General features: G+C 33.9%; 3 protein-coding genes across 3 annotated transcripts; 2 read left to right on the top strand and 1 right to left on the bottom strand.

Annotated features, from left to right (window-relative positions):
• Nucleotides 1–2,589: 2,589 nt before the first annotated feature.
• LOC128167811 (uncharacterized) lies at nt 2,590–5,313 on the top strand. Its single transcript, XM_052833729.1, has 2 exons — nt 2,590–2,841; nt 2,968–5,313. The coding sequence occupies exon 2, from the start codon at nt 2,970–2,972 to the stop codon at nt 5,241–5,243; it is 2,274 nt and encodes a 757-aa protein (XP_052689689.1). The 5' UTR covers nt 2,590–2,841; nt 2,968–2,969; the 3' UTR covers nt 5,244–5,313.
• Nucleotides 5,314–5,517: 204 nt separating this feature from the next.
• On the bottom strand, nt 5,518–25,840 carry LOC128164607 (allatostatin-A receptor-like). Its single transcript, XM_052828536.1, has 3 exons — nt 25,276–25,840; nt 9,147–9,242; nt 5,518–8,275 (listed from the first exon to the last, which is right to left on the bottom strand). Exons 1-3 carry the CDS (start codon nt 25,562–25,564, stop codon nt 7,125–7,127), a joined length of 1,536 nt encoding a protein of 511 aa, XP_052684496.1. The 5' UTR covers nt 25,565–25,840; the 3' UTR covers nt 5,518–7,124.
• Nucleotides 14,982–15,524, top strand: LOC128164608 (uncharacterized). Its single transcript, XM_052828537.1, has 2 exons — nt 14,982–15,213; nt 15,300–15,524. The coding sequence occupies exons 1-2, from the start codon at nt 14,982–14,984 to the stop codon at nt 15,437–15,439; spliced, it is 372 nt and encodes a 123-aa protein (XP_052684497.1). The 3' UTR covers nt 15,440–15,524.
• Nucleotides 25,841–26,753: the final 913 nt, after the last annotated feature.

Below are 26,753 nucleotides of genomic sequence, written 5' to 3'. Positions count from 1 at the left end.
GATCAAATACAATAAAGCCCGAAGAGCTTTATGATATATTTGATAATCTTATTGCTTATATTTATTTATTTTTTGATATTGTTCAATTAAATGTTTTATTGACATTTTTACGTTATTTCATTTCGTAAAATAGTGTAAATCCCGATTGCGCCTCAACACTACGTCATTCGCGTCATTGCTGAAATGTATTGGACTATACGTTACAAAGTCGATTCGATTCACAGACAAAGACACTGGAAAAAATGTAGATATTGTGAATTTTTGTTTTTAAAATTTATATTTTGTATCATTAAAGTAAAGTATTCATTACCTTCCAGTAATCCCCGCCCATTGAAAGGAAACGATCGCGAGATCTTCCTTCTGATGGAGGTTTTTTTTTGCTCCTATTCCATTCGGACGTGTTCTTTTTACACCACAGATTTGACTCACATTGTGTGGAGAACTGTTTCTGTATAGGTAGCCCGATGGTAGTCCAAAAAGGGCGAATTTAGGCCAAGATGGCATTTCTGCCGAGCCAGATAAATCGAGCAGCCATGATGGCAAAGTTATGGAGAGGTAATTAATAGCATACCAAAGAAAACTAAGAGCAAGCCTCTATTTAAACGTACATGACAAATCGTTATGACGACGACATGAATGTTCAGATGAAAAAGGTGAATTTGAGGATTTACACTTGATAGTCGCCATTATATCATTCATCCGTGATCCTTAGACCGTCTCAATGAGGAGATGAAATATATGTTGAAGCAAAGCAAAGTATGCCAAGAAGTATTTTGAACTCCATTTGGCAGAGGAAAAGATCAGCTTCTGAATTTTAGAGTACATGCACCAATACCAGGCAACAATTTTTATAAAAAAGATTCTACTGATAATGATTGTATTGAGGACTTGGTGACGGATCACTTGACGTAATTATACAAACCGTGCTTTTTTGAGAACTTCTCAAAAAAGCACGTTTTGTATAGAAACTTACTGTTCAGTGTATGAGGCCATATTGTCAAGCACATGGAAAGAATTTGACAAAGCTCATGTGAGCCACACGGCAACTACGGAATCAGATGATGTTGTCAAATTACTTAAAAAGACAATTCTTATTATTGACAAATTGAACGTGGCGTGCCTATACGAGCAAAGACCGAATTGTACAAAGAAAGCGAGGAGCATTTTATGCGACATCGAGGTGAAACTTCAGAACAACACCTCTCTTACAGAACAACTGTAAAGCTACTCTCTAAATGAAGTCAAAGGATGTCTAGAGATGTCGAATGGTCCGTAAAAAAAGAAACCCGGAGGCAATACAGAAATGACACATGAAATCTAACTTTGAATTACGTGGCTTAAACCATTGTAATAGAGACGAATGCATCAACAATGCGATATGAGGTTACCGCCCATATTCCTCTATTGGGGGGGGGGGGGGCAGTGGAGCCCAATAGAAAAAATTTCTTGGAACTTTATACAAAGAAAAAACTTCACATTTATTTAAGATGGATGGCTGCAGTGACTTATTAACATAAACAAGACGGGGTTACAGATTCGCCAATTTTAACAAACCCTGCACTATCAAAAGATAGACTAGAATTCTGTCTGGAAATAACTCATTAAGAAGAACAGCTTCCTGGATCTCTCAATTAGACAATCCCCAGATATTTGCACATATATAATCGCTGTGGAGTCCTAAGAGATGGATCTGTTTGCGTACAGGTAAAAGCACAGATAGAGAAGAACATAAGCCGGAAACCCAACCCATTTCCTATGGTAGCAGTTGCATTCCTAACAAATTGGGGACACTGAAATGAATGGTCTGGAAACTATCAAACAAAACGAACTGTATGATTTATCAGACACTTGAAAAGTACTCCCATCATCATGGAGAGGGAACTCAAACAACTTAAAACAGATGCTGGAAACACTGGACTAGATGGAACTCCTTTTTTTCTTCTTTAACACATGTAGAAAATATCTTGTCAGAATCTTGTAAGAATAGAGGTCAGTAAACAGTTACTGATCGGTAATTTGGTGGTATGTAAGCAGGTCAATTAATGCACCCTTATAAAGCGTGTCATTTTTCATTTCCAAGGTAGCATATAGGCGTCGGAACCGGGGGGGGGGGGGGGGGGGGGACTGGGGGGATTTTTTTTTATTGTCAAGATTTCTGATAATTAGTCTAGCCCTCCCCCTTTCAATTTGCTTCCGACGCCACTGGGTAGTCTACATGTATAATCATCACTATCTACTAGAACTTCTAAGAGGGCGGAGATAGTTGATACCTTGCCCTGACTGAATTCAGCATCACGACTCCTCTCAGTTGTAATGGAAGCACAGATTATTTTATACAAGGTGTCCCAACCACGTTTTACTTATTGTTCATGGGCGTCATTTGGGTATTTCATGACAACTAGAGCCTCTGGTTTGTGCACCTTTGTTTGGGCTTAAATTGCATTTGAAATACTATAAAGTCGGAGATCTTGAAATGTATTCATAGCTTAATTATAGAGTTCCAGAAAACGACCAATATTGAAAAGTTGAAGAGAAACAGACGTGAACGGAAAAGGGGGGTGGGTGGTATAGATTCGTGTGCATATAAAAAGGATCTCGAAACCGTTCTGATATCAATTTACATGAGAACTTTCGATTTAAATTTTAAAGACGCACACCTACGTAGGAACTATTTACAAAAGATGAAACCATGGCACTGTTTATGCTACTAACAACACGTCGCAGGACCTCGTACCGATGATAGAAATGGTATTGATTTTCTTGTTAAATTTTCTCAACATCAACGTCGTTTCAGGGGAAAACAGATAAATAGGCTTTTAGATGTTGACATATGGTATACAGGTAAGACTCTATTTGAGTTTCTTTCCAATTGCAATTGACTTATAGTAACATTTGGAATATAGAGTGGCTAAGATTTTTAGGATCTCAGCAATGTATTCATGCAGTGATCAAGTGTTTTCGTAATAGGTATGGCAGACCTTAAAAAATCCAAGATAAAATCCCATTCTTGTGAGGCCTGTAGATATTCGATGTGTGGAGATTGCAACTTAACACATTCTACGGACGATGTCACTAAACATCATGGTATCCATGCTAACCCTGATGTATTTATCGGTTATCGAGGTCAATGCAATGTCACTATGCACGCTGGGAAGATACTATGGAGTTGGTGTCTTACTTGTTTACTTCCAGTATGTCAAAGATGTGTGACAGATGATATTCACGATAGTCACAAAATTGTCGATATTGTAACAGAATACAGACATCGCAAGGAGCAAACCAAAAAATCAATTACTTCTATCCGGGATGATTTTTTGCAACGTTGTCTTGCAATGTATGAACAAAAATCGTCACTATTTTTCACTATCTTATTGAAGAACATAAGTTATGAAAAATGTCAACCTGAAAAACTAAAAAATATTATTAATGTTGCATTGAAAGTAAAATTACCCTTTTTAAGACTAGGTCAACGAACAATTATGAAACAAAAGGAAATTTTAATACATTTTATTAAATCTTTGGAGTCAGTTTTTGACGATGAAAAAGTATGTGAAAGACCAGTAAGTTACCTTAAGACGTTGAAAAAAGTGTCTTTTGTCTACGATAGAGATTATTTAGATCCATCTGTGAAGTTAGAAACGAAGATGAACTGCAAATTTTCTGAAGATGATATTGAAGTTATGATATTTAAGAGCCAATTTTCACCGATGCAATTTCCCAAACATTGGATGAAAAGAAACAAATACACTAATGAAGAAGGGATGCAATTTTTGAATGCCCTAGATACGGACTTCCATGAAACTAGAAGTCGAACTTGTCAAGACTGCTTAAAAGAATTCCCTGGTCAGTGGGAGACACAGCCTGAAATCGAGGTGCTGTTACGATGGTGTCGTGCTTGTAAACATCTGGTTTGTCCACAGTGTGTGACAACCAAGAAACACAAAAAACATGAAATTGTTGATATTGAATCCGAATATAGGCTACAGAGGAAAGAAACCATACTGTCATCGAATACATGTAGTTTCATCACAAATTACTTGTTACCCAAATGTCGTGACATGGAAAAACAGGTAAACAAAAAGAAAGAATTTTTTTCCAGAGAAAATTTAAAATATCAGAACGCTTTTCTTGCAGAAAAGTTGAAAAATATCATAAATGTTGCTTTGAAAAGCAAGATGAATGACTTAAGACAAAGCCAAAGAACAGTTTTAAAGCAAAGCGAAAACTTACTGCATTTTATTAAATCATTGGAGATTGTCTTGGACGAGGAGAGAGCATTCCAAACGCCAGTGAGCTTTCTTGTGGCTTTGAAAAAATATCACGTTATACAACCTGTGAAATTAGAAACGAAGTTAATTTCGAGGTTTTCTGAAGAGAATATTGAAAAAGGAATGTGCCAAAACTATTTTTTACCCATGGACTTCGGAGCTCGTCTCATTTCAGAAGAAGAACTACATGTAAGTGGAAGACCTACCCACATTTCTCCTTGCACGGAGAAGAAGATTTGGGTAAGCTCCTCCGGGACACTGTATGTGCATAACTTCTCTTTCAAATACCAGAAATATGATCCGATCAAAGATATATGCATAAGTGAAAACGGTGTCCACACGGTTAGAAAGTCCAAACAACCGATTTACATAGATATAAATGGGGACTTAAAATCATGTTCACTGCTTACAAATTTCACGTCAACCTTGCCACTAAAGAGATCAGACGAATGGGTTATATCATGTATTTACTGTTCACCTCGCAATGAAAATTTACTTGTTGGGTTAAAAAGTGTTGGTGACAGTAAAGTTACCGTTTATGATGAACTTGGAAATGAACTTCTAACAATTCAAGTTAATGAAAAACACCAGAACCTTTACTGCAATCCAGTATTCATAACAGAAAATCGGAACGGTGACATCGTTGTGTCTGACCGCGGTACAAACTCAGTTGTGGTGACTGACCAAACCGGAAACTTCCGGTTTACAATTGATGGAAACGATGTCGTAAAACGGAAACAAGGGTTTTATTCAGTCTGCACGGACTCTTTGTCCCGCATTCTGATTTGCTCCGGAAGTGGATTGTTAGTATTCGATAAAAATGGTACTTTTCAAACCTATTTTACTCCAAGAGAATCACTAGCTTTTCGGGGATATTTTTTACCATACGCGCTGTGTTATGACACCGAAAATGAAATCTTTTGGGTTGTAAGTAAGAAAAAAAACCGCTATATCGTGTCAGGATTTAAGTTTTAAAAAGGTATTTGTTTAATTTCATCAAGTTCAATTCTAAAAACAGAAACTAAACTGAGAGAGAGAGAGAGAGAGAGAGAGAGAGAGAGAGAGAATGTTTTTAAACAAACTATTTTGTTTTCAATGTTGTGTTTTTATGTTATTAAGTTGTAAAAAAAACTAAATAGTCATAATTCTTTTTGCTATAGTACCAACTTACCCCCCCCCCCCCCACCCCCCCGAGTTTTTAAACTTTTCCAAAATCCTTATGCCGGGAAACAATAACTTGTTTTGGACGGCCATCCACTTTACATGGTATATTCTTGCTAAAAGATCTTTCTCGCATTCAGTTTCTGTTTAAAAAACTGTCAAGTTTGTTTAATTAATATATTTATTAGACATTCAGCTGTATTGTGTTTCTCCTATCTTAATTTGATGTGGTGCAGTGTAATTTATGGGGAGTGGAGTGGCCGGTTTGGTTGAATGATGGATAAGTAGAAAGACATGAGTTCAGAGTGAGATTTATTATAAAGTGTTAGTAATTATATATGATTACTAAGACTCTTTTGTGAATATGGCGTTTATATAAGTGCACATATATATCTTAAAAATACTTGTGAAAAATTTGTTTAACATTGAAAAATGTTTAAAACGACGAGAGACGATAGTAATGGTAATGAATAAAAATTAACAAGTTTATCTAATAGTTTCAGATCAAAGAAAATATTTCAGGAAAAAAATATCAGATTGACTGAATTGCAGAATCGTACAACAAACAACCGTCATAAATTCAGTCTGACGAAAGTCGTACCTTTTATGCCCAATTCAACGAAAAAAGTCTGAAGTCAATGCCAAAAAAGAATAAAAGAAATATGGCGCTTGCCCCTCTCAAATCGTGATCAATGTGAGGAAAACCAAAAGCAGATGTATGAAATGTGTTAATGGTTTTAATAGAGAGAATTTTATGTAATGCTTAAAGATTCGACAAGCAGATATTGGGTTGTTAAGCTCATAATGCAATGATGTCCCTTATGTTATTTGTTTAGTAGTTTGTTTTCGTAGTGCAACTAATGTTTCTTGTGTTATCTTTGCCCATTAAAAATGAACTATTGTGGGCAAACAACTTCATTGTCATTGCTTAATATTATTATGAAAGGCATTATATCACGATCTTTGTTATCTACATGTATACGCTAACCATACTGAATGAAAGCAATCAAAATGATCAAAAGATTTTAAAGGCTTTTTTGTGTTTGTCACCTTATACCAATGAATGTTAACATCAGATTTACGCTGATTTGTTTGATTTTTTTTAGAACATATGTACTAATGTCTTCAATGCTTTTTAATTATTCTTATTTTACGTTTGAGTTTCCGAGAGAGAAAGAGAGACTGACGAAATTGTAATTCAATCTAATAACCCCAAACAAAAATAAGCATGACAATATCGTATATCGTTTACAGGTAACAAATTTATCAAAGTTCTAGATTAATCTATCTGTTTGTATTTTTATATATAAAAAACATCAGTTGGAAAATATAGATCACAATTTGGTAGATTCTTGTAGAACAGTTTGTGTTTATTTTCAAATTGATCATTCATGTGGTTTGTTTCAGCAAATGAGTGAACTACAAATACATGATATAATCTTTTAAATAATGCACTCAATAAAAGGACCAGGAAATTTCAATATTTATTTTAAACTTCTTAATATAAGAATACAATGATGCTAAACGAAGATTTCCTAATTGTCATCACAGAAAGTAAACGGGTTATACATATAAATATATACATTATGTAATATTGAATTAAACTATTAAATAAACATTATAAATACTATTGAAAGTATGTCAAAACGCATGTTAATATCATTATGTATTTTCTATAACAAACATCATTAACATTTAACGTATAAATATATCTCGTGGCATTTGTGACAGCACAGGTATTTCTTCCGGAGAAAACGAGTCGAAATATCTGGAATCTACGGGGGAGCATTGGTGCGAACTTCTTGTGCTACTCTCCTCCTTAATTGTCGTAGGAATGTTCAAACACCTTCCTGACCCAAGTCGTTTGACGTCATTATTCGCTGTTGAGTTGGAATGTTCGACCGATGCTTTGAATATCTCCATCTGTATCAAAGTAGCATTGTCAAGGAGCAATTTTCCTTTGGAGTCAGTGCTATCGTACTTTTTAGTTTTGCTCAGCATTTTTAAACTCGCTTGGGAGGACTGCGAGAGTCTTATGCTGCTGGTTGAAGACTTTCGATGAATACTATTGTACGACGAGGCGAGCCGCGCATGCCCGTTCTGAGATCCGTTATGGGAAAATCTTTTTGAGCTTGTGTATCTGAATCGGGCAGCATTCGGAAATGTCGGATTGTTTTTATAGCATCGCCAGCAGTGGAATATCTTTATAAGATATGTTCGAAAAGTTTTGCTGGAATAGAAATACAACAGAGGATTGAGGGCCGAATTAGCGTGCCCGAGAAGAATCACGAAAGGAAGCACAGTCATGAATCGCATCGCTGAAGGACTGTCGTAGTGAAAGTCCAGATACAGACTAACAATATAATACGGTAGCCAACAGATTGCAAAAACAACGGCTAAAACGATGAGCATTTTCGCCACTTTTTTCCTTCCGACCATCATTTGTTTCCCGATACACTGACTGGTGACGGACTCTCTCCTCTGTAAATTGATGTCCTCTTTCCAGAGCTCCATACCGATCATTCCGTAGGCACTTCCGATCACGCCGCCCGGTACTATGTACACCAAGCAAAACAAAACAAGGTCGTATATCTGCCTGTAGTACTGGTCCGGCCATATTTCCACACAGATCTGGAGGTCTGTATTAAGAATGTGATATTTTTCTACGCGTTTGACGATAAGCAATGGCGTCATGAGCACAAGAGAGACAATCCATACAACCACAATAGCGTACAAAGCGTACTTAGCTCCTCCGAATCTGCGAAACAATATGGGTTTTTTAATGGCGAAAAATCGATCCAGGCTTAAGATAGCAATGGTGAATATGCTAGCAGCAACTGTTGCTCCTGAAATTAAGTAGAATTATATGTCAATCAGGAAAACCAGACACCCTAAACGCATCACTTTGGTATGCTTAAGAATATCTGCCAGGAATAAGCACCATTCTTGGCATTCCTAGCACGAGAAGACATAGAATTGATGGTATGAAAATAACTTTTGTACGATTAAGAGACACGCGTACTATAGACCCTGTTTTTACGATGTGGATTTGATTGAATTTCCATCAAATTGAGTAGACCCTTCATTGACTACTATTGAAAATAATGTTTCTTGTTATTTCTTTCGTCAAAACGTGTAGCTCTTGGTAACTGTAGACAGTTACGAAAGATTCACCTCATTTTTTCAGTGTTTAGGAAATTATCTACTGAATATATGATTACTTTTGTCTCTGTCTTACTTTTGTCCAATTAACCCACATTCTCAGTTGGCGAATTTAAAACGGGTTAATTCTAATATGATATATATACAATAAACAATGTACATGGGGGATCTCAACAAAAGTAAAGTTGTTTTTTCAAGATGCCAAAATGATGTTAACAAGTTAAAATTCAAGTAAATGTTTATACAGCATAACTATCATTTGTACAGTAACATAAATGTACTCTTAAATATTGACAAGACAAATTTCACAAAATGAAGAAAAGAACACGATTAAATTTGTATAACCAATTCTCATTTATTACTATTCACATTTTTTGATTGAACATTAAGAGATATAATAAGAAATGCATTAACTTTCAGCAGAAGGTTGCTAAAGTGTAAAAAGTCATATACATGTACATGTATGAAAAGTCTTTTGGAGAATAAAACCATAAAACATGACTTTGAGGAGAAATTAAACAGAATTGAATTAAATTTTATTATGTAGTATTGTACCTTGTAGATATGAAGTTAGCTTGCACATAACATCCCCATAGACCCATACTCTGTAAAGCGCCTGTCCGACAGCCATTGGAACGCAGATCAAAGTCACTGAAATGTTATAAAGATGTAGATTTAATGTTGATTGACAAACGCTGCTCGAACACTCACCACAATTCCCACAGGACTAATTTTTTTTTTTTTGCTTAACGAGACATTTTTTGCGTCGTTCCTTTCTATGTGCATACATTTATGAAGTGTTCCGAATTAAGCTAACAAAGTTAACACAGAAACCGTCCACAACGTTTTGTGTGTTATAAATGGCCCTAAAAGGATTTGTAAGATAAACTTGAGATCAATGACTTTGAAGCACTTTATGGATTAGGGTTTTGCACGATAGCATTGCTAGAAAGTTGTTGAATAACTACATATGATATATATCTGTATTTATTTGGTTCTTTTATTAGCTTTGTTTAAAGAAATTTTCACAATTTTATAAATATGCAATGAACAAGTTATATTCATGATCATGTAACTATTGAATAATTTTAGTTTTGCATTTAAAGTATCAAGTAATATTTCTCGTTTGAAATGGCCTAATATCTCGTGTATTTATTCAGTTGTAAGAATAGCCATCATCGTAAGACATGTATCAAAATAACTGAAGTACTTATACATGCAATTATTGGACATTTAACTTTTTCTTTAAAAAAGTATAATTTGAAGCAAACCATAAAAATTAACAAACAAACAGAAAGAAACCGTAATGGAATAAATAATAAATAATAATTAAAAAACAAAATACTTTTGCTGTCCTTTTGTGAAGAATGTTTGATAAATCTTTTCATTTGCCTTTCTTGTTAACTATTTGCATTCTGCACGCCACATAAATCTATACAGTGTTAATATTTCCTTTATAAGCCGAAATTGAAATGATGATAATCCTTTTTTTTAAAATTGCGTTTATGTATAAATCTTATGTACAAAGCCTCTTATTATACAACATCTGCATGTATTTAACCTTTTACGACATATTTACAACATATCGTGTCATTAATAAACAATTTGGAATTGAGTTTGAAAAGGTGCTTGTTATGCGTATGTTATTCTTGCTTGGACCGATACAAATCTATAAAATTATTTTTATTGAAATCAGTTGCTTTCCGACAAGACGCCAAACGAGAAAAGCTTATTTTGATGAATACACGGTGCACAAGTACAATGAGTTTGAATCAGTTAATAAGATTGAAATGACTAAATAGACACATTAGTTGATACGTCTGCAGTCGATATCTGATATCTTTGTTAATCAAGATAAATGAGGGATTATATTGCAACACCAATGCATGTAACACTTTAATAAGGCAACCATTCTCTCCCACGCAATCTCATAAGCGCGGAGGACATTTCTCATTGCTTGAAGGAAGAACACATCGTATAGAATAATTCATCGTTTACACTAGAAATAGATGGAGGAAACTTCAGGAGCAGACAATTTTCATTCTCTAATGACAAATAGAATTATTCAATTTTTCTTTTCGCTTCTTTTTTTTCGCAACGATTAAGCGACCAAGTGTAAAAATACCAATTGGTACTTAGATAAATGTTCAGGTCTCCTTTATCTTTTGTATTTGTCAATTTCCTAATGCATAAAGTTTGCATTTTGAAATACCGTGCCCTCCATTAAGTTACCTTGAACTACATTTATCGCAATGTGTCTTTAAATATTCATTTAAAATTAAACATTTCTATGCACACAAAAATCAAAGAGGTAATCTTTTTAAGTGTCGTGTAACATTAATATTTACTTAAATGTCTTTTTCAGCTTTTATTATATCAAAGAACATCGTTCATCTAGTCGTCCTTGATTTATAACGTAGATGAAATAACCAATCTAGAACGCACATGCATAAATTACTCGATCGGGATCGGCGTTCGTTCATGTCCTGAAAAACAATTCTCGGGCAAGTAAGAAGTTGGAAAGGCTCGAAAAGCCAAATTTCCCATAGCTGCGTCTCTGCCACAGGCACTTGACGCTAGAAGAACTTCTTTTAATAAGTACATATTAATAAATATATTAAATACTATGATAATAAAATTCTTTTCGAACGCCATTTTCATTTTTACTTGAAACCAGCTCAGCTAAAACCACAACGATTTTCTGATCGAAATTCATAGCATTGTTTAGATGATATAAAGCACTCTCTCACTACTTTTATATGTAAACATTATAAAGATCTAGCAATAGCTTTGACCAAACACGAAATGATTAAAAAAACAGAATAAAGCTGAAGAATAAAAAAACATTTCTATCGGATTTCCACGTGAATGGTGCAAGTTCCGATGGCCTTGTTTTTTTTATTTGTAACATGCATTTTATTATCTCATCCCTAATGCAGGAAATCCCCTTAGATATCTGAGGAAAAGTGCAACCTAGAACATTAAATATCATGATCCTATGACATGCATACATGCGAAGAATAAAAGTTGTTTTCTAAAACAGAGATTGTTTCATTCCGGAAAAAAGCCAGAAGACTCGAGGGAAAGGATCGGTCCTTGCTATTAAAGACCATTAAAGCAGTGCTGATATAGTGCAATTCAGTGTTTTGACGTCTTAAATTCTATGAAGGTTGAAAAATTAAAAAGATGTTTGCTGCAATTTGCTGCAATATTGACACCCAGGATGATTGATTTACCGTATGAGCTTCCGACGTTCCGTCAAGGAATTTATGTTTGTAATAAAATTTTTATATAAATACTAGTAACATATTAATAGTCCGTTTATGCAAAAACCAAATAAAGCCCGGTAGATAAACGACACGGGTGGGGGGGGGGGGGTTATATCAGGTTCAATTGAATTTTGATGCCTTAGTATTACTTGCCAACTAGTATTCTTGTCTGAATTCGGCAATGGTTAAAAACGTATTTTCTTAAATGTTGCATAAGATATTGGTGGGATAGCGATCATTGTTTGGCCTTCATAACTAATTATTTTGGAGAATTAATTTTCATATAATTCCACAATTAACAACGTTTATGACATTTGATTACATAATTTCATTTCATGAATACCAAAGAAGTCAAAATTCTACACAAATTGATACTTCTGTGATTGCATTGCAGTATAAAATGTATACATGGACGTCCTCAATTTTTATGTTGATTTTCATTGACAACGTATAAAAATTCCTTTATAAATCTTAAACTTGCATTATTGAAAAAAAGTTCTTACGTATTAAATTAAGCATTCTTTATTGCCGGGAGGCTCCTACATGTACCTAATTAGCTTTCTTCATGACACAAAGTACTACCTATTCATCTAAATGAGTCAGAAATAAAGCTTATAGACACAGACGATCCAGATTAAATACATTATTTAAGCAGTAAATCAAAAAGAAAGAAAATAAAAGAGATCACGTGAATCCGAACGCTACTCACTTGAAAGTTACAAAGTCTGGGTGGCCAGTAATGTCGTAAAATCGGTCATCAAAACAAGTGAAAAAAAAATGATTTTCAGGTGCAATGCTTCAAACTATGAACGTCTCTCAGTGTTTCAAATAAACTTACCAGGATGCAAATCAACTAACAAATCAATCTATCAATTGACATTCTGGGCACTAAGTCCATCGAAAAATTAACATAGATATATTTGGCTTTAACCACCACCCAACACCCAACACACCACCCACCTCCGCCAGACCAAGGCCTTAAGGTTTTGTTCAGTAATTCAAGGGTACGATGTCTTCATGGTCACATCAAACCTCAGACAACGAAAAAAGGTCAGACAGGTTCAGATTTGAAAAAAAAATCAAACAGATGCGCGTATATAAAATGTTCCCAAGAAATCTGAATAATGGGACGGGTTGGGGTTTATTATTTTCGATAATTTTACTAAGTGAATTCAATAGATAAGAATTTTTCATAGGGATCCGGAACCCTTTACACCTTTCTCGATCCGCGCGTGAGATTATAATCCTTTGTCAGGAGCGCTGTGCATATGTACAAGTACAGTGTATTGAATATATGAACTAGTAACACGTCAAGTCAGGCCATGCACATTTCAGCAGATGTTCCATGGCATTTCTTGTAGCATGACTCATGGTTCCCAAGATAGGTGAGATTCATTTCTTTGAAACCTTTAATTATTTAAAACGTCCTTGAGTCTTTTTTGTAGTGTCATGTCACCCCGGAGTTGTCCTTGGAGTTGCACCTTTAAATTCATCCGGCAATATTGATCGAATGACGAAAAGATATTTTAATATTTAAAAATCATTTTATTACAGCGAAAGGCGGGTTAATTCTTCTTTCTTGAACTTCATCGGATATTGAATATGTAATTTACATGTGTACAGGCAGTAATAAAAGGTTTAATTCATTTTTTGGCTTCAATATCAATTATAATTTTCATTTGTTTCTACAGTGCATGACATGTTTATATGGACATGGATGGTGTGGCATGTTTGAGCTTATGTTATTATTTTTTGAATTAAAAAAAGGAAACAGGAAAAGTGGTTTTGTCTGTGTTAGACTTGTTGTAATCTTGCAACACTGTAGACAGTTGGTTCGTGCTTAGACCAATTAAGAACCTAGATGTTTAGTTGTTATTGTACCAAGTCATTTTAAGCTTAACGTAAGAAGCCCTATTGATCAATATATAAAAACTTTAATTACAATATTCTTAGAAGCTGACTAAGGTTATTTTTATGGAATGGTTTATTTGTCGGTTGCAAAATGCCACTGTTGATAGATCTCAGTACTTTCAGTACTTTGATGTTTATAGGAACTCGTCTTTTATTTCCTATTCTCGATATAAAACACGCGTCGTATGGATAAACTCCCACCTAATCATAACTCACGGAAGATCCAATAATATCAGTGACATATTAATACACTGATCAAAAAGGCGACAAGTATCAGAATCAAAAATTAATTATTTACGACATGACAGTGTATTGATAAGCTGTCGTTTTGATTGGCAGCTCAAGCCATTAATGTCGCTGTCTTATTAATAAAGAATCGTTATGCTTATGATGCGCGTGTCTCTGTTTAATTTTTTACATTTAAGGGAATGTTTTATTTTTGTCTAGCAAATAAGTCAGATATTGGATGAAAGTGTTTTGGTGAATCTAGGTTATCCTATATCTCCTTTTCTCAACTCGGACATTAACAAACTGAGATAATCGTTTAACAATATCAACGAAAAAAAAAATCGGTTAATGACAATAAACATTTTTCAAGGTATATCGCCGGTTTTCTGCATGTGTGAAAAAATCAGTATAATAACACGATTCATCTAGACATTCCATAAAATCCTAACTTTTATTTCTAAATTGTTTAAGATTCGCCTACGTGGTTTAGTAGTTTATCTCAAATTCAACCATGTTGATAACAAAAAATGGACCCTTTTCAATATATTACAAAGCAAAATAAAATGCATATTTTCGCTGTTAAGGAGGCTGGGTGGTCAACAAGTTAGCCATCAGCTTCTCCCGATTTTTTTTCTTTCAAAATAATTCATTGTAAAAATACCATATCCATCATTTGCTGTCAATAGTAAAACACTTTTTTTTTATAAAGAAGGGGTAGACCGTCAATGGTTTCAACATTTACACGTTTTTCAGTCAAAATATTAGTGTTTGCGAAGAGAAGCGGGAAAAGGCTATACATGTCAAATCCACTTCTGAAAATACATGTAAATTAACAAATCATTTATTGGTTATTCTAAAAACTATCAACCTTATACGTCGACTTCTTTTGTGACGTCATCAAACCATCCATACCATTGTGACGTTATCTTCATTGTGACGCATTATCAAAACGCAACTAAGATTGTTAGTATAAACAAACATAATGGGCATCCTCCAAAGCTGTCTTGCAAGAAATAACAAAGTTGGGGTGATGGGAAAGGAAGAAGCTGAGGAGTACGAGAAGGTGATTCGTGCAATGGTCACCGAAGAAGTGACGGAGAAGAAGGGGGGAGTAGCATTTGGCTTGTCCTTCATCTCAGAGGAGGGGACACCGAAACCAGTGCCGAGCAGACTGGTGTGCAGTGACAAAGAGGAGGACTTTGAGAAATGGAGAGGTAAACAGCACAACACATGTACATTTATTTTTTTTCGATATCGAGTTTGTGATTACAAATATTTTTTTTAAATTTTGCTTGTACAGAAAATCAGGCAAAGGCGCAGGCAGAAAAGCAGGAGCAGGCGCAACAGCGAAGAGAGGAATCTCTTGTACAGAAGAAAATTGAAAATGCTCACAAAGAGATGGAGAGACTTGAAAAATATGTGAATGTCAGTGATGGTTAAACCTCAAGATTCAAGACATGCGCATCCGTGTTATCCAACAGACGGTACATTGAATATGTTTTCCAGGTTAACGCAAACGAAGTACTTTTAGGACTTGTAAATTGAACCTTTAGTAATTCAAATGATTAATTGATGTTTTCTGATAGACTTCAGTCTCACACAGAGATTTGGATTTTCATGTTGCATCTATATCATATTAAGATTTGTCAGTATCAAAAAGGAAACATAGAGCTAGCTTTTTTTAATAGGTTGATAAAATGGGGTGGCGTATTTCTTTATTAAAAATATACATGTAATTTGGGATCATTCAAATTCGTGGGGGCCTATTTTTGTGGTTTATCATTTTTATAAAGGTATGTTTGTTGAGATGGTAGTCATTTTAACAAGACCTTGGACTTTTCGGTAGGATGTAGTTATATATTTATTGCATCAAAGCAGGTTAACCCGACACTGGTTTCAAGCTTAACTCTCGCAGATTGCATAGTCTTAACTTCAGAGTCGGGCAAATCTTTGTTGATTTTAAAGAGACAATAAAATAAACACGCATACGTAACATTGGACACAGCTACATTTACCCAAAGTCCAAGGTCTTGTTATACACCATTGATTTCCTTTAATGTATAATGAATAGATGTACCGTGTTTCTTATTGGTTAAAGATGTTCACCCGTGCATGGTGAAGGATACCGCCGAAAACCACGAAAATTGAGCTCCCACGAATTCAAATAAGTCCATTGTTAGTATTAGATAATAAATAAATTTTCTGCTCTATTTTTTAAAGATACAAATTTCCTTTGGGGGATAACCTTTCTAGTTTTTGAAGGTACTTGTAAAAGCCCTGGTGTTACCTCTCTAAACGTTGTGCATGACGAATAGTTTATTAAACTACATACAATCTTGTATATTTAAATCTTTTTTACCTTACCGAGAGGTTGTGATACGTTCATTGATTGATTATGATGAAAAATCCAGAAAGAATTAGCTGTCAAAGATTATTACAAAACTATGTAATATACATGTACTTTTTATTCGTAATAGCAAATTTAAACCAATGACTTCATCTTTAACTTCTGGATATCAGAAATCATTCAGAAGATGTATAAACTTTTGTGTATAAAAGAGAGTTGGTTTTTTTATATTCATATTATTCTTGAAATAAACGTGTCTGAGCAAAAAAAAAATTGTCATCCATTCTTGTCCGGAAACTGTTTTATTGCGCCCGTCTGGAAAGAAAGTACATATATGTAGTACGTTATACATGGATCAGCGCTTTCATGGAGTCATCTACATCATTTGACACCCGCTAGAGAAATTATAAGCAGCAAAACTGCTGAGGGGTGCTGATTTTTGCACAATCTGAGACACGATGGGACCATTAGAGGGTGCATTAAGCTGGTTCGATGCCTCTTTGATTACATGTGCGTCCCTTATGTAACGTCGATGTAATCAGACTTCTGTTCTTTATAGAATTTCGAAAATTGGCACTGAGTGGGTACCAGCAGTTGTGAGAAATTTAACTAAAATACATGTATTTTGTTGTTTCGTGTTGCATTGCTTGAAAGTATCTTTTATCTTTAACTTCAGTAATCAAACCTCAAATCCGTAAATAAATAAATATTTCTATTGCAGGTTTAAATTTTACTTGTAGTCAAGTCTTAAGGGTGATTAAAATAACAGGAGTTGGCTCACATGTAGGTTGGAAAACATGAAGCAACGTTTTCTTAAACTATATAAATGTATTCTTGCAGGCAAGCCATAGGCGCCTGCATTTTTTAAAAATAATTTTTGACTCGAAAATCACGAGAAGGTCTTCCGAGAAAAATACATTCGCAATTCTGACCCATATAACTAAGAACATAAATACACCTACCTCCAATACAGGGCAAGGGTTCATTTGTAACATAGGAAAATCATCCTTATTTCAAGTGGCTCTATAAACGTGATAAAATTTTATGTAATAACATATATGTTGATTAAAGTCTCGTATAACTGAAAAGATCGAGTTTGATCATTCATTAGACAATTTGGCCACGTTCGGTGAAATGCGTTTACAACGTATAAGGTAGAAAGTTCTGTCAAAAAATGTCAGTTTGTAAAGGTTCAAAATAAGTTTGGCATCGCTTTCTTTATGGACTTTAACAAACCAGCATATATGTACATAATTTACAAACTTACAATCTTATTGCGATATTTAATAGCATGATCAGGAACTATAGTTGTCGCACGTTCAGGGTCATTTGTATAACTAGAATCCACAACAAAGACATCTTGGTCCAAATTTGTTAACTTGCCCCCCCCCCCCCCAACCCGCCTTCCACAATTAACTTAAAGGTCAGACGACAGGTTCCTCAATTTTATATAACTTTTTCCAGGAATTTACTCATGGTTAACTACTACTTTGACAAGCTTTCTTGCAAAAAATTAGGATACCTTACCAGGCATTTCTGCAAAATACTAGAGTATGCAATTTCCTATATAATCATCTGAAAATACACTTCAATTGCTGATATCAAAATAAATAAATATACAGGACAGCGAAATTCACTATATTAAAATTCGATCTCGGCCGAGGCCAGGCTTTGAACTCACGACCTCTAGAACCTACGCTCATGACGGTGAGCGGCCATGACTCTAACCACTACTCCATACACAAGTAAATTCTAATCATTCTAAAATTAATTATGAAAATGATAATTCTTATGGGAACTCTTTATTACGAGGAGATACTAAAAAAGATGCTCGAGGAACGTGTCGTCTGACCTTAAAGCAAATATAATGCCTACAGGTTTTGCTCAAACTCAAAATGAATTATAAATATCGATAGTTACCGTAAAACATTAAACACCATGCCAAATAATGGTGCCATTTTGAATTTGTGGTGGCGTTTTTGTAACCTTATAGGATTGAGTTTCAAAACAAAAATAAAAAAACAGTTTTAACTACTTTTGCTATGAGTAACTCATACCTGTTAAGGTTATATACACGTAATTACCACTTTAAAAAATTCTGGAGAAAAATAATATCCGCAATTTCAAAAATTTCCGTATTTCAAAATTTAATTACGATAGGAAAATTATATTCCCTATAGAGAAGCTTCTTGACCGACTTTCTCTTTGATATACTTTTATTCCTTGTATGATTAATCTATTTTGATATATACTCTCTAGATAATTGTGTGTCATATGAAATGAACAGTATATGAAAATAAAGACTTAAGCACTTTAGAAGACAACTGCAAAAAATGAGTCCTCGCGCGCCATGATTATGTAGAACACAGTAGTAATTAGTAGTAATTATGAGGTTTTTGGGATAGTCGAGAAAAAAAAATTGCAGCATTAATAATACATTTAAATTATTAGAACAGTAGTAAAGAAAACTACATATTATTTGATATACTAGCCGATATAACTGATCTCTTGATGATAATAGTTCAGACAACGATATCATTTTATATACCATAATTGATATAACAAATCTCTTGACTCTAAACCCGATCTTATGAGAGTTTCCAAATCGGTCGAGACGCCAGAAAAATCTTGATATTAATCCTGTTTAGTAGACTAGAGATTCGATTTATCCCCTATACGTCTGTACAGCGGCTGCTGCTGATAATACCTCATTTCCACGGAATGGATACCACTTTATAACCCAAAGACTATTTGTCAGTCTCATTTTCACTTGGCAATGATAATAAAACAATCTATTTTTCTTATTTCAGGCCACATTCGTTTTGAATACTTTTTCTTTCGAATATAAAAAAAAAAAAACAAAAAAAACCCCTGTAAAAACAATTATATCTAGCTTTAAGAGCCAGTAATTTACAATTAATTAAATAACTGTTTGGCAAATGAATTTTGATGCTGTCTTTTAAGATTAAATTGCATTTTACATTAATTTAATAAAAATATATTTTATATAGACATTGTGCATGATTCAAATTTTAAAGTTTTTCTAATAGAAAGATTGTTAATAAATCTTTAATTTTAGAGGAAGTCCGAAGTCATCAGTGACTCTTTTAAAATAAGACTTTCTTGCACAAGCGTAAATGTTAGGTACGGAGCTTCCATATGTTTGTGATCCGATAAAAATCATGTTTATTCATGTCTTTGACAAGAAGCTGATTCCGAAAAAAATGTGTGCAACTTATTTCTAGGTGAATTGGTTTAAACAGGCAAAGATCTACATGTTAATTATATAATTAAACTTTAAGGACCTTGTCTATACTGTTCATATCATCAAAAACCCAACGCGTGCGTTTGTTGCCTATCATTATTGGTCCTAGGACATTTACATCTCTCGTTCTCATGAATATTCATGCTCAATTCTGATTGGTTCCTTCACGAAAAGCTTACCAATCGTATTATTTTGTAAACATCGTCCTTTTGCTAGCTAAAGAGATTTTCTTTCTCGTCAGCAGATGGAGAATAAGAATAATTTGAAAGAGTTACTATGGGGTCAATAAGCTCATCATTCTTTCGAAAGCGTAGTGTATTAGCGTTTGTTTATACACTGATTTCTTGGTATTATAGGTAATTTAAAAGATTTGCCATTAAGTGGTAAACAGAAAAAGCTTTTAATTATATATATAATAATCAACTTTCAAGTATTTTGAACATTAGAAATTAACATAATTGTTAATTTTTCTTAAAGCAATTCTTATGGCAATTTTTATTCCTAAGACCTTTTTCTTTTTACAAAGTACAATAACGTGTTTCTGGTATATTGAGAGCTTTTAAAGTCCAAAATGACCGAATGAAATCGTTCTGTAATTATAAATGATAAATTATAAAAAATAAGCAGATAGCAAAGATCAATAGAAATCTATTTATGCTTTCATTTTGTCCAATTTTCTTCTTCTAAGAGTCAGTTTTAAAGTTTTTATGTATCAGGAAGTTTTGAGAAAAACAGATTATAAAACCTTATTAATTTCATAGTCAGTCGGTAACAACTTTGTTAAGTGCAATATTTTGTCAAGAAAAATGTGTGATTTTAAAATATGGTTAAGACCAGTGCTTTATTATGTCAAGAAATAAGTGATAAACAATACTGAGTAACCAAGCACCACGAGGTGGTTTGGCATCATACTGGTATTGAGAAAGTACATTGCCAGTGGCAGTATATGGAAGACAGTCACGTGCTACAACTTCGTGTGATTTCATAGAAAGAGGAGAGAAAACTTCATGGCGTTACAGAGTATGGAGTTTTGGATAAGTTTATCATGAAGTCACGTGTCTGGAATTAATTCAGATGCGTCCCTGTCATGCTCAAAACACGTTAGTAAAAGTAGATCTTTAGCATATCCTTATTTTTTGGAGTTGTCAACGAGTACTCAAATACTCAACGATAGATCGGTTTTAGATATCATCGACTAAACTTTTCAAATCTATTACTTGTTAAAAAGCTAAAAAAAAATGTAAACTTTTAATTTGTTATTCACTTGTCGGTATCATTCTAGACAAAAAAAAAGCAAAAGTGTTTTTATTATCTCTAGACAGTGGTGTGAAAAATGCCACTTCAGCACTGGTGTTTTCTAAAAGATAGTGTGTATGTCAGGACACAACTTGTTTTAAAGTGATGACATTTTGAACACAAATATTGAAAATTTGATGAAGAAAAAACTCCATGCTATGATCTTTGGCAATAACCATTTCTTGATCTTTTAATCTAAGTTGCAACTCAACTAAGAACATAAGTATGGCATCTAAATATTTTATTAGCAAATGTAACCTTGAAAGGCAAATTTATTTTCAATTTCAAACATTTTCGCCGTAAATTGATTTCAAAGACAAAAACACATTGTAATTTTCAAAAGGAAATTATTATGTATAATTGATCTCATTTTGAAAGGGATGTTATGTACGCCTCGACTTTTTACTATTTTGATTAATTTACAAACATTTGACATACTTCTTTTATAAGTAAATCTTATGGACCAGCCATTGATCTATATCACAATATTCCTGTGTTACCACTGTCAGCCTTGTTCACTATAGTCTTCATCTTTGATATCAATCATTGTGTCAATAAATAAGTTAAAGCGTACAAACAACGTTATAGTTAATTGGTATTCAATGACAAATTCAAATCTATGGGGATCATACAAAAAAAGTTAAAAACACAGTTAGAGTCTTTTAATTATCTTAGGAATTAAGAATATTGATAGTGGATAGAAGAAAGATAAACGGTACAAGCTGTGAAAAACCATCCAATTTCGTATCTATTGATTGCAACGGACTACATGTATTTCCTTGTAGTGGATTTGTTTCAATGAAGATCAACCACGGATAGTCATATATTATTTAAGTCTTAGTCCAGAACAAATCACTCATGCGATGGCAAACCTTACAGAACTCACATTATACTTCAGTAAACTACTTTGAGAAATATCTCAGATTAGATACAAGAAACATTTTTTTCTCAAACCAAATTTAATAGCATCATCAAAGTAGCGTAAGTGAGACGTGACGTCGTCACGGGGCTTTACGTTTTTGTTTTGTGCTTTGAAACAAATAACAATAAAAGAACATTTCGTGTAACACAATATATTTTTGTTCCAAGGTCTCAAAATATTTTTTTCTGAATTTTTCTGTTTTTATTTCCAAACGTTCAACAAGGGAGGAGTTGTTTGAACTGAAGCAACCTGTTCTTTCTAAAAAGAAACCTTTAACCATCTTCATTAGGAATGCCATTAATACCAGGTGCTAATCAATAGCTTCATAAACATGTATACATGACTGAAGTTGAGGTAGGGTCCATTCGCTGTAATGAGACTGGAATATTAAAGAGCTCACAGGCATTGGCATAGAGATACGAGGAAATAATAAAAAACCCGTATACGTTGATTAATAAATCTGGATTAACTAGAAACCTATACAAATATTAATATCTTATTCTTCTTTTCTCGACCCGATTCATTCATATATGCAAATCATATATTATGAAGATATTTAAGCTTCTCGTTGATATGCATTTTATGTTTAGATATAGGAACATAAAGAACGCTATGTTTCTACAAAAAAGACAAACTTTCATAAAATATGTCTAGATTTATAGATTTTTCATAACAGTTTTGATTCATACCAAACTTTGCGTGTGACGATTCGACATTTTTAATGATATAATTCTAAAAAAAAAAAAGAAAGACTTTCTACCTTCAGTTTGGGTCATCTTAACACGATACATGTATATACCCCCCCCCCCCCCCCACTCCGTTATCATTTTACTTATTTCTGCATGAAATCCGATAAATTTTAAAAAAGAATGAGCTAAAGATAAAAAAATATAAATATACGTACAAGCATGTTGATTTGAACATATTTTATTGTATACATATATATATATAAGATACATATACTAATGGTTCGGACTCAAGTTTTGACAACTTGTTATACAGGAGAGAATAATTTGAAAAATTCTCTTGGCTTCCAATTGAAAGAATGAAATCGTTTAAAAAACTATACGTGTACTTGCGATTTATATAAAAAAAAGTAATTATTGCTTAAATGTCGTATACGCAAATCAGAGAGGAAGATAAAAAGTTAATTTCAGTTTTATTCTTTCAGTACATTTAGATTTCATGAAATTAAAAAAAACAACTTCTGTAACACGCAAATCCTTTTCTCGTTTATGGAGTACAGGCTTTATCAAACCCAGTAATCATCTGGTCATTGAGAAAACAGCTTCAGAATGGTTGGGAAATGACAAGTTTGCATGTAGCTTTAGAGAGATTCATTTTGCCGTTAACATTGACGTTTTGAATAAACAAAAAAAGAAATCCATTAAGAACTATCCTGTGAATGCATGTTAGCGGGATAATTCATTAGATTTTCATCATGAACGAACAGTTTTCATGATTAGAGACTCCCAGTTGTCTTGTCATAATCAACCTGGTGGGAACTTGAACCGCCTTATTACGAAGATACAACAGACACTGTTCCGGAAGACATGTGAATGATCTCCTGGTTTCCGATCCCGTGAAGTTACAGTAAAAACTATTTCATCCTATCTTTCATTCAGTAAAACTCCTGTTATTTATAAAACGGGAACTTGAAGGATTTTAAAATTATCTAGATTGGCTTTTTATTACTTAGGCATTGATTGATATATATACATTAGAGTTCGGGGAATCTGAATAATCTATGATGCATCGATGTATCAGGTGACAGAATATTTACACTTTACTGTACTCAGAGAATCTTAAAGACGTTTTTAATACTGATCTTCATGTTTAAGGAAAGCCCTCTGTATAATAGAGTCTTCCCCTGTGACCGGGTCAAGCTTAAGATGCGAGTTGAAGTGCCAAAGGAGACGGCTTAACATTACTCCATTCTGCCGACTTCTTACGCACATGTAAATCAGCATCTTGACAATTGGACCATAAGTCCCGTCTCCAATAACCGCCGCTGAAAATGTACTCCGCCTAAGCTTTTGTGCTTTGGGTTGTCATTAAACCAAATAACTTGAAGGCGACAGAAGTCATCGGCAGTTTACAAGAACCAAAGCCCCGGATGTGATTCTCGTCGTACTAATACAGCGTTTCTTTGGTCATAGATTCGATTCTCCGATAAAATAATTTATATCTTCTTTATGTATAAACATTGAATCAATTCCTTGACAGAAGATCTGTTTTAAATAAGTCGGGTTGATTCTCGTGATTTTTTTTTCTTTTGAGAACTTTTTTTGTCGATCTTTGCTGGCATATTTACGACAGATGGTTAGCGTCCTACATATAAATTTTAACGCTATGATTATCTTATGAATGAGAAAAAATTGATTTATCCTATATACCTTGACGAATAAAAAACATTTTGATAACTAATTGGTTTACATATAAAACATATGACAGCATTTGAGCATTCATAGCCATTTGTGCCTTGGAGTGAAGTTGTTAAGTAGAATCAATGATTGGTTTCGGTTGTAAAATCATTCATTTCTCTAAAAAAACCTATCATTTTGTTTTTTCCAGACAACATGTATTTTTCCTCTATGACATTTCCTCTCCCTCAAAATACACCCACCCCATTTATCCTTTTAAGATTGTCACTTAATGACTCTGGTTTTCTTGCAAAACAGAGTTAAATTAAGACGCCGTTTATAACTTTCTGGGATTGAGTGACAAACACTTAAAACACTAATGGAATGTGTTTAAATTAGTCTGGTCGACGTGAAGCAAGGTTTACCAAAGCTGGCCAGATTGTAGCACGTGTAGTTCGGCATGTTAACAAATGGCCCGGGACACGCAAACCTTGTCCGTCTCTCTCAGTGCTGATCCCCTTTATAACTGTCAGCCTTTGGTTTTAATTTTACCCACCAATCAATCTTACTTATCAAAGGCCGATTAAAAACTTTGTTCTTTCAATGAAAATCTGGAACTTTTCGATGCGACTTCGGAGTTCAGTAGCAAGAACGGAAACGTTATGTTTATTACTTTTTACCTAATTAGGCGAATTAGAAGCTTCGTGCTGGAGAAGCCCCGGAGACCATGTTTCAACGAAACAGGCATAATTTTCAAAACAGCGTCAAATCAGAAGGGAAAAAAAACCCTTCATCTCCACGAAACAAAATGCTGTCATATTGACCTGAAATACTCGCGAATATCATATTTAGTTATAAAACACGTCACTCACACCAAAAATCATAGTAAAAAAAAAAAAGAAAAGAAAAAAACTAAGAAAAAAAAAATAAGGGGGTTAAAGAAAATACTGAAAAGACGCGTGCGTTTTTGTCAGCCTCGTCATTAATAACACAAAGTAATCTTATAAAACTTGTACTATGTGATTTCAAAGGACAAAATATTAATGAATTCTTAAAAATCAAAATAAAGTTAATATGACCTACCACAAAGATCTGAGATAGCCAGGTTAAACAGGTACCAGTTTGTCGAGTTCCTTAATGGTGGCGATATCCCAATGATCAGAACTATCGTAATGTTTCCCAGAAATCCAATGAAGAAAATTGGAATGTATAGAGCAGTCAGTGCAATAGATTCCTCTGGACTTACGTCCAAAATGTCCACCTGCAAATGCGATGAGTTTATCATCAACAGGCTGATGTTCTTCAATATCTTCTCGTGTATCGATAACTTTCCATCCATGTTTAAGAGGGCCGAAAGGTTAAGATAATCCATCTTTGATAATAGAGAAACAATTCACGATTCAGTCTAAAAGCAAAATTTTGTCATCATCTCCAAGCATTTTTTTACTCCTTGCAGGTGAACCAAAGACTGCGATCGAAATTGTGATTCATCCCTTATAAAAAAAAAATAAAACAACAAATCAGTGTGCACTCTTGTCAGTTGACATGATTTTTGTCGTAGGTACAAACGTTCCTATGAAGCGCGTATCGAAGTTGTTTGAAATGCTGTCCAGGCAAGTGCTTGCTATAGCATATATAAGAAAAGCTACAACTATCGATTACTATGGAACCCATAATCGACAATTTGGAAGAATCAAGTCGTCAGGATTGTAAGGAACCTCTTCACAGCTGATTAGGGGGTATGTATAATCACTGCTGACGGAAATTTTCAAAGAACAGTGATCACTTATGCGTAATTTGTTTATTTACAGAGCAAAGTTTGCTGATCCAAATAACCTTTTTGTAGATAAAAGTCAGTAATTGGCCTTGCTTTTCATAACGAGAGGAGCTTCGTTGATGGTATTACCAATACATAGAAAAAATCATGTTTACCATGTTGATACTTAAATTGTAATGACATAATTTTGTTCATCAAGAGTCTTCTAAAGAGTACTAATAAACTGCTTACACGCTGTTAAATTTACGAAAACCATATTTCTTTTCTACACACACAGATAATTCAACTGTAATAAGCAATACCCAAAGATCATTTAGGCCATTAAGCTACTCAGAGTCAGACATATATTTATGCTCGGCAATCAAGTTCCCAATACTAGCGCCCAACTAAGCAATGCTTTTTAACGTGAATTGCTAATTTACTTTTTTGCACTTTGTACCTCTAACTTCTACTAGACTGATCAGAGAGCTAAGCAATGCTTTTTAACGTGTATTGCTAATTTACCTTTGTGCACTTCTTACTTCTAGCTTTTAGTAGCTTTTAGTAGACTGATCAGAGAGTATTCTGAATTCTGCGTCGCGTTTTTTCCGATAAGCTAAATTCAAACAGCTTTGTAGTTCTAAGGAATAAATAAAATAAACATTTGAAATTCGAGAAGCCAGGACAAGCAGATGACACACAACACACTTATTTAGCAATATAAAAATTATAAAACACATAATTGGGTAAAATGCAACATTTTCATGCTTTTATAATATCGTTTTACTACTGAAGGATGGTGTAA

The sequence above is a fragment of the Crassostrea angulata genome, chromosome 10, assembly GCF_025612915.1.
Source record: "Crassostrea angulata isolate pt1a10 chromosome 10, ASM2561291v2, whole genome shotgun sequence".
Lineage (NCBI taxonomy): Eukaryota > Metazoa > Mollusca > Bivalvia > Ostreida > Ostreidae > Magallana > Magallana angulata.
Note: the sequence above shows the minus strand (reverse complement) of the source record. Positions and strands in the feature narration are given on the sequence as shown.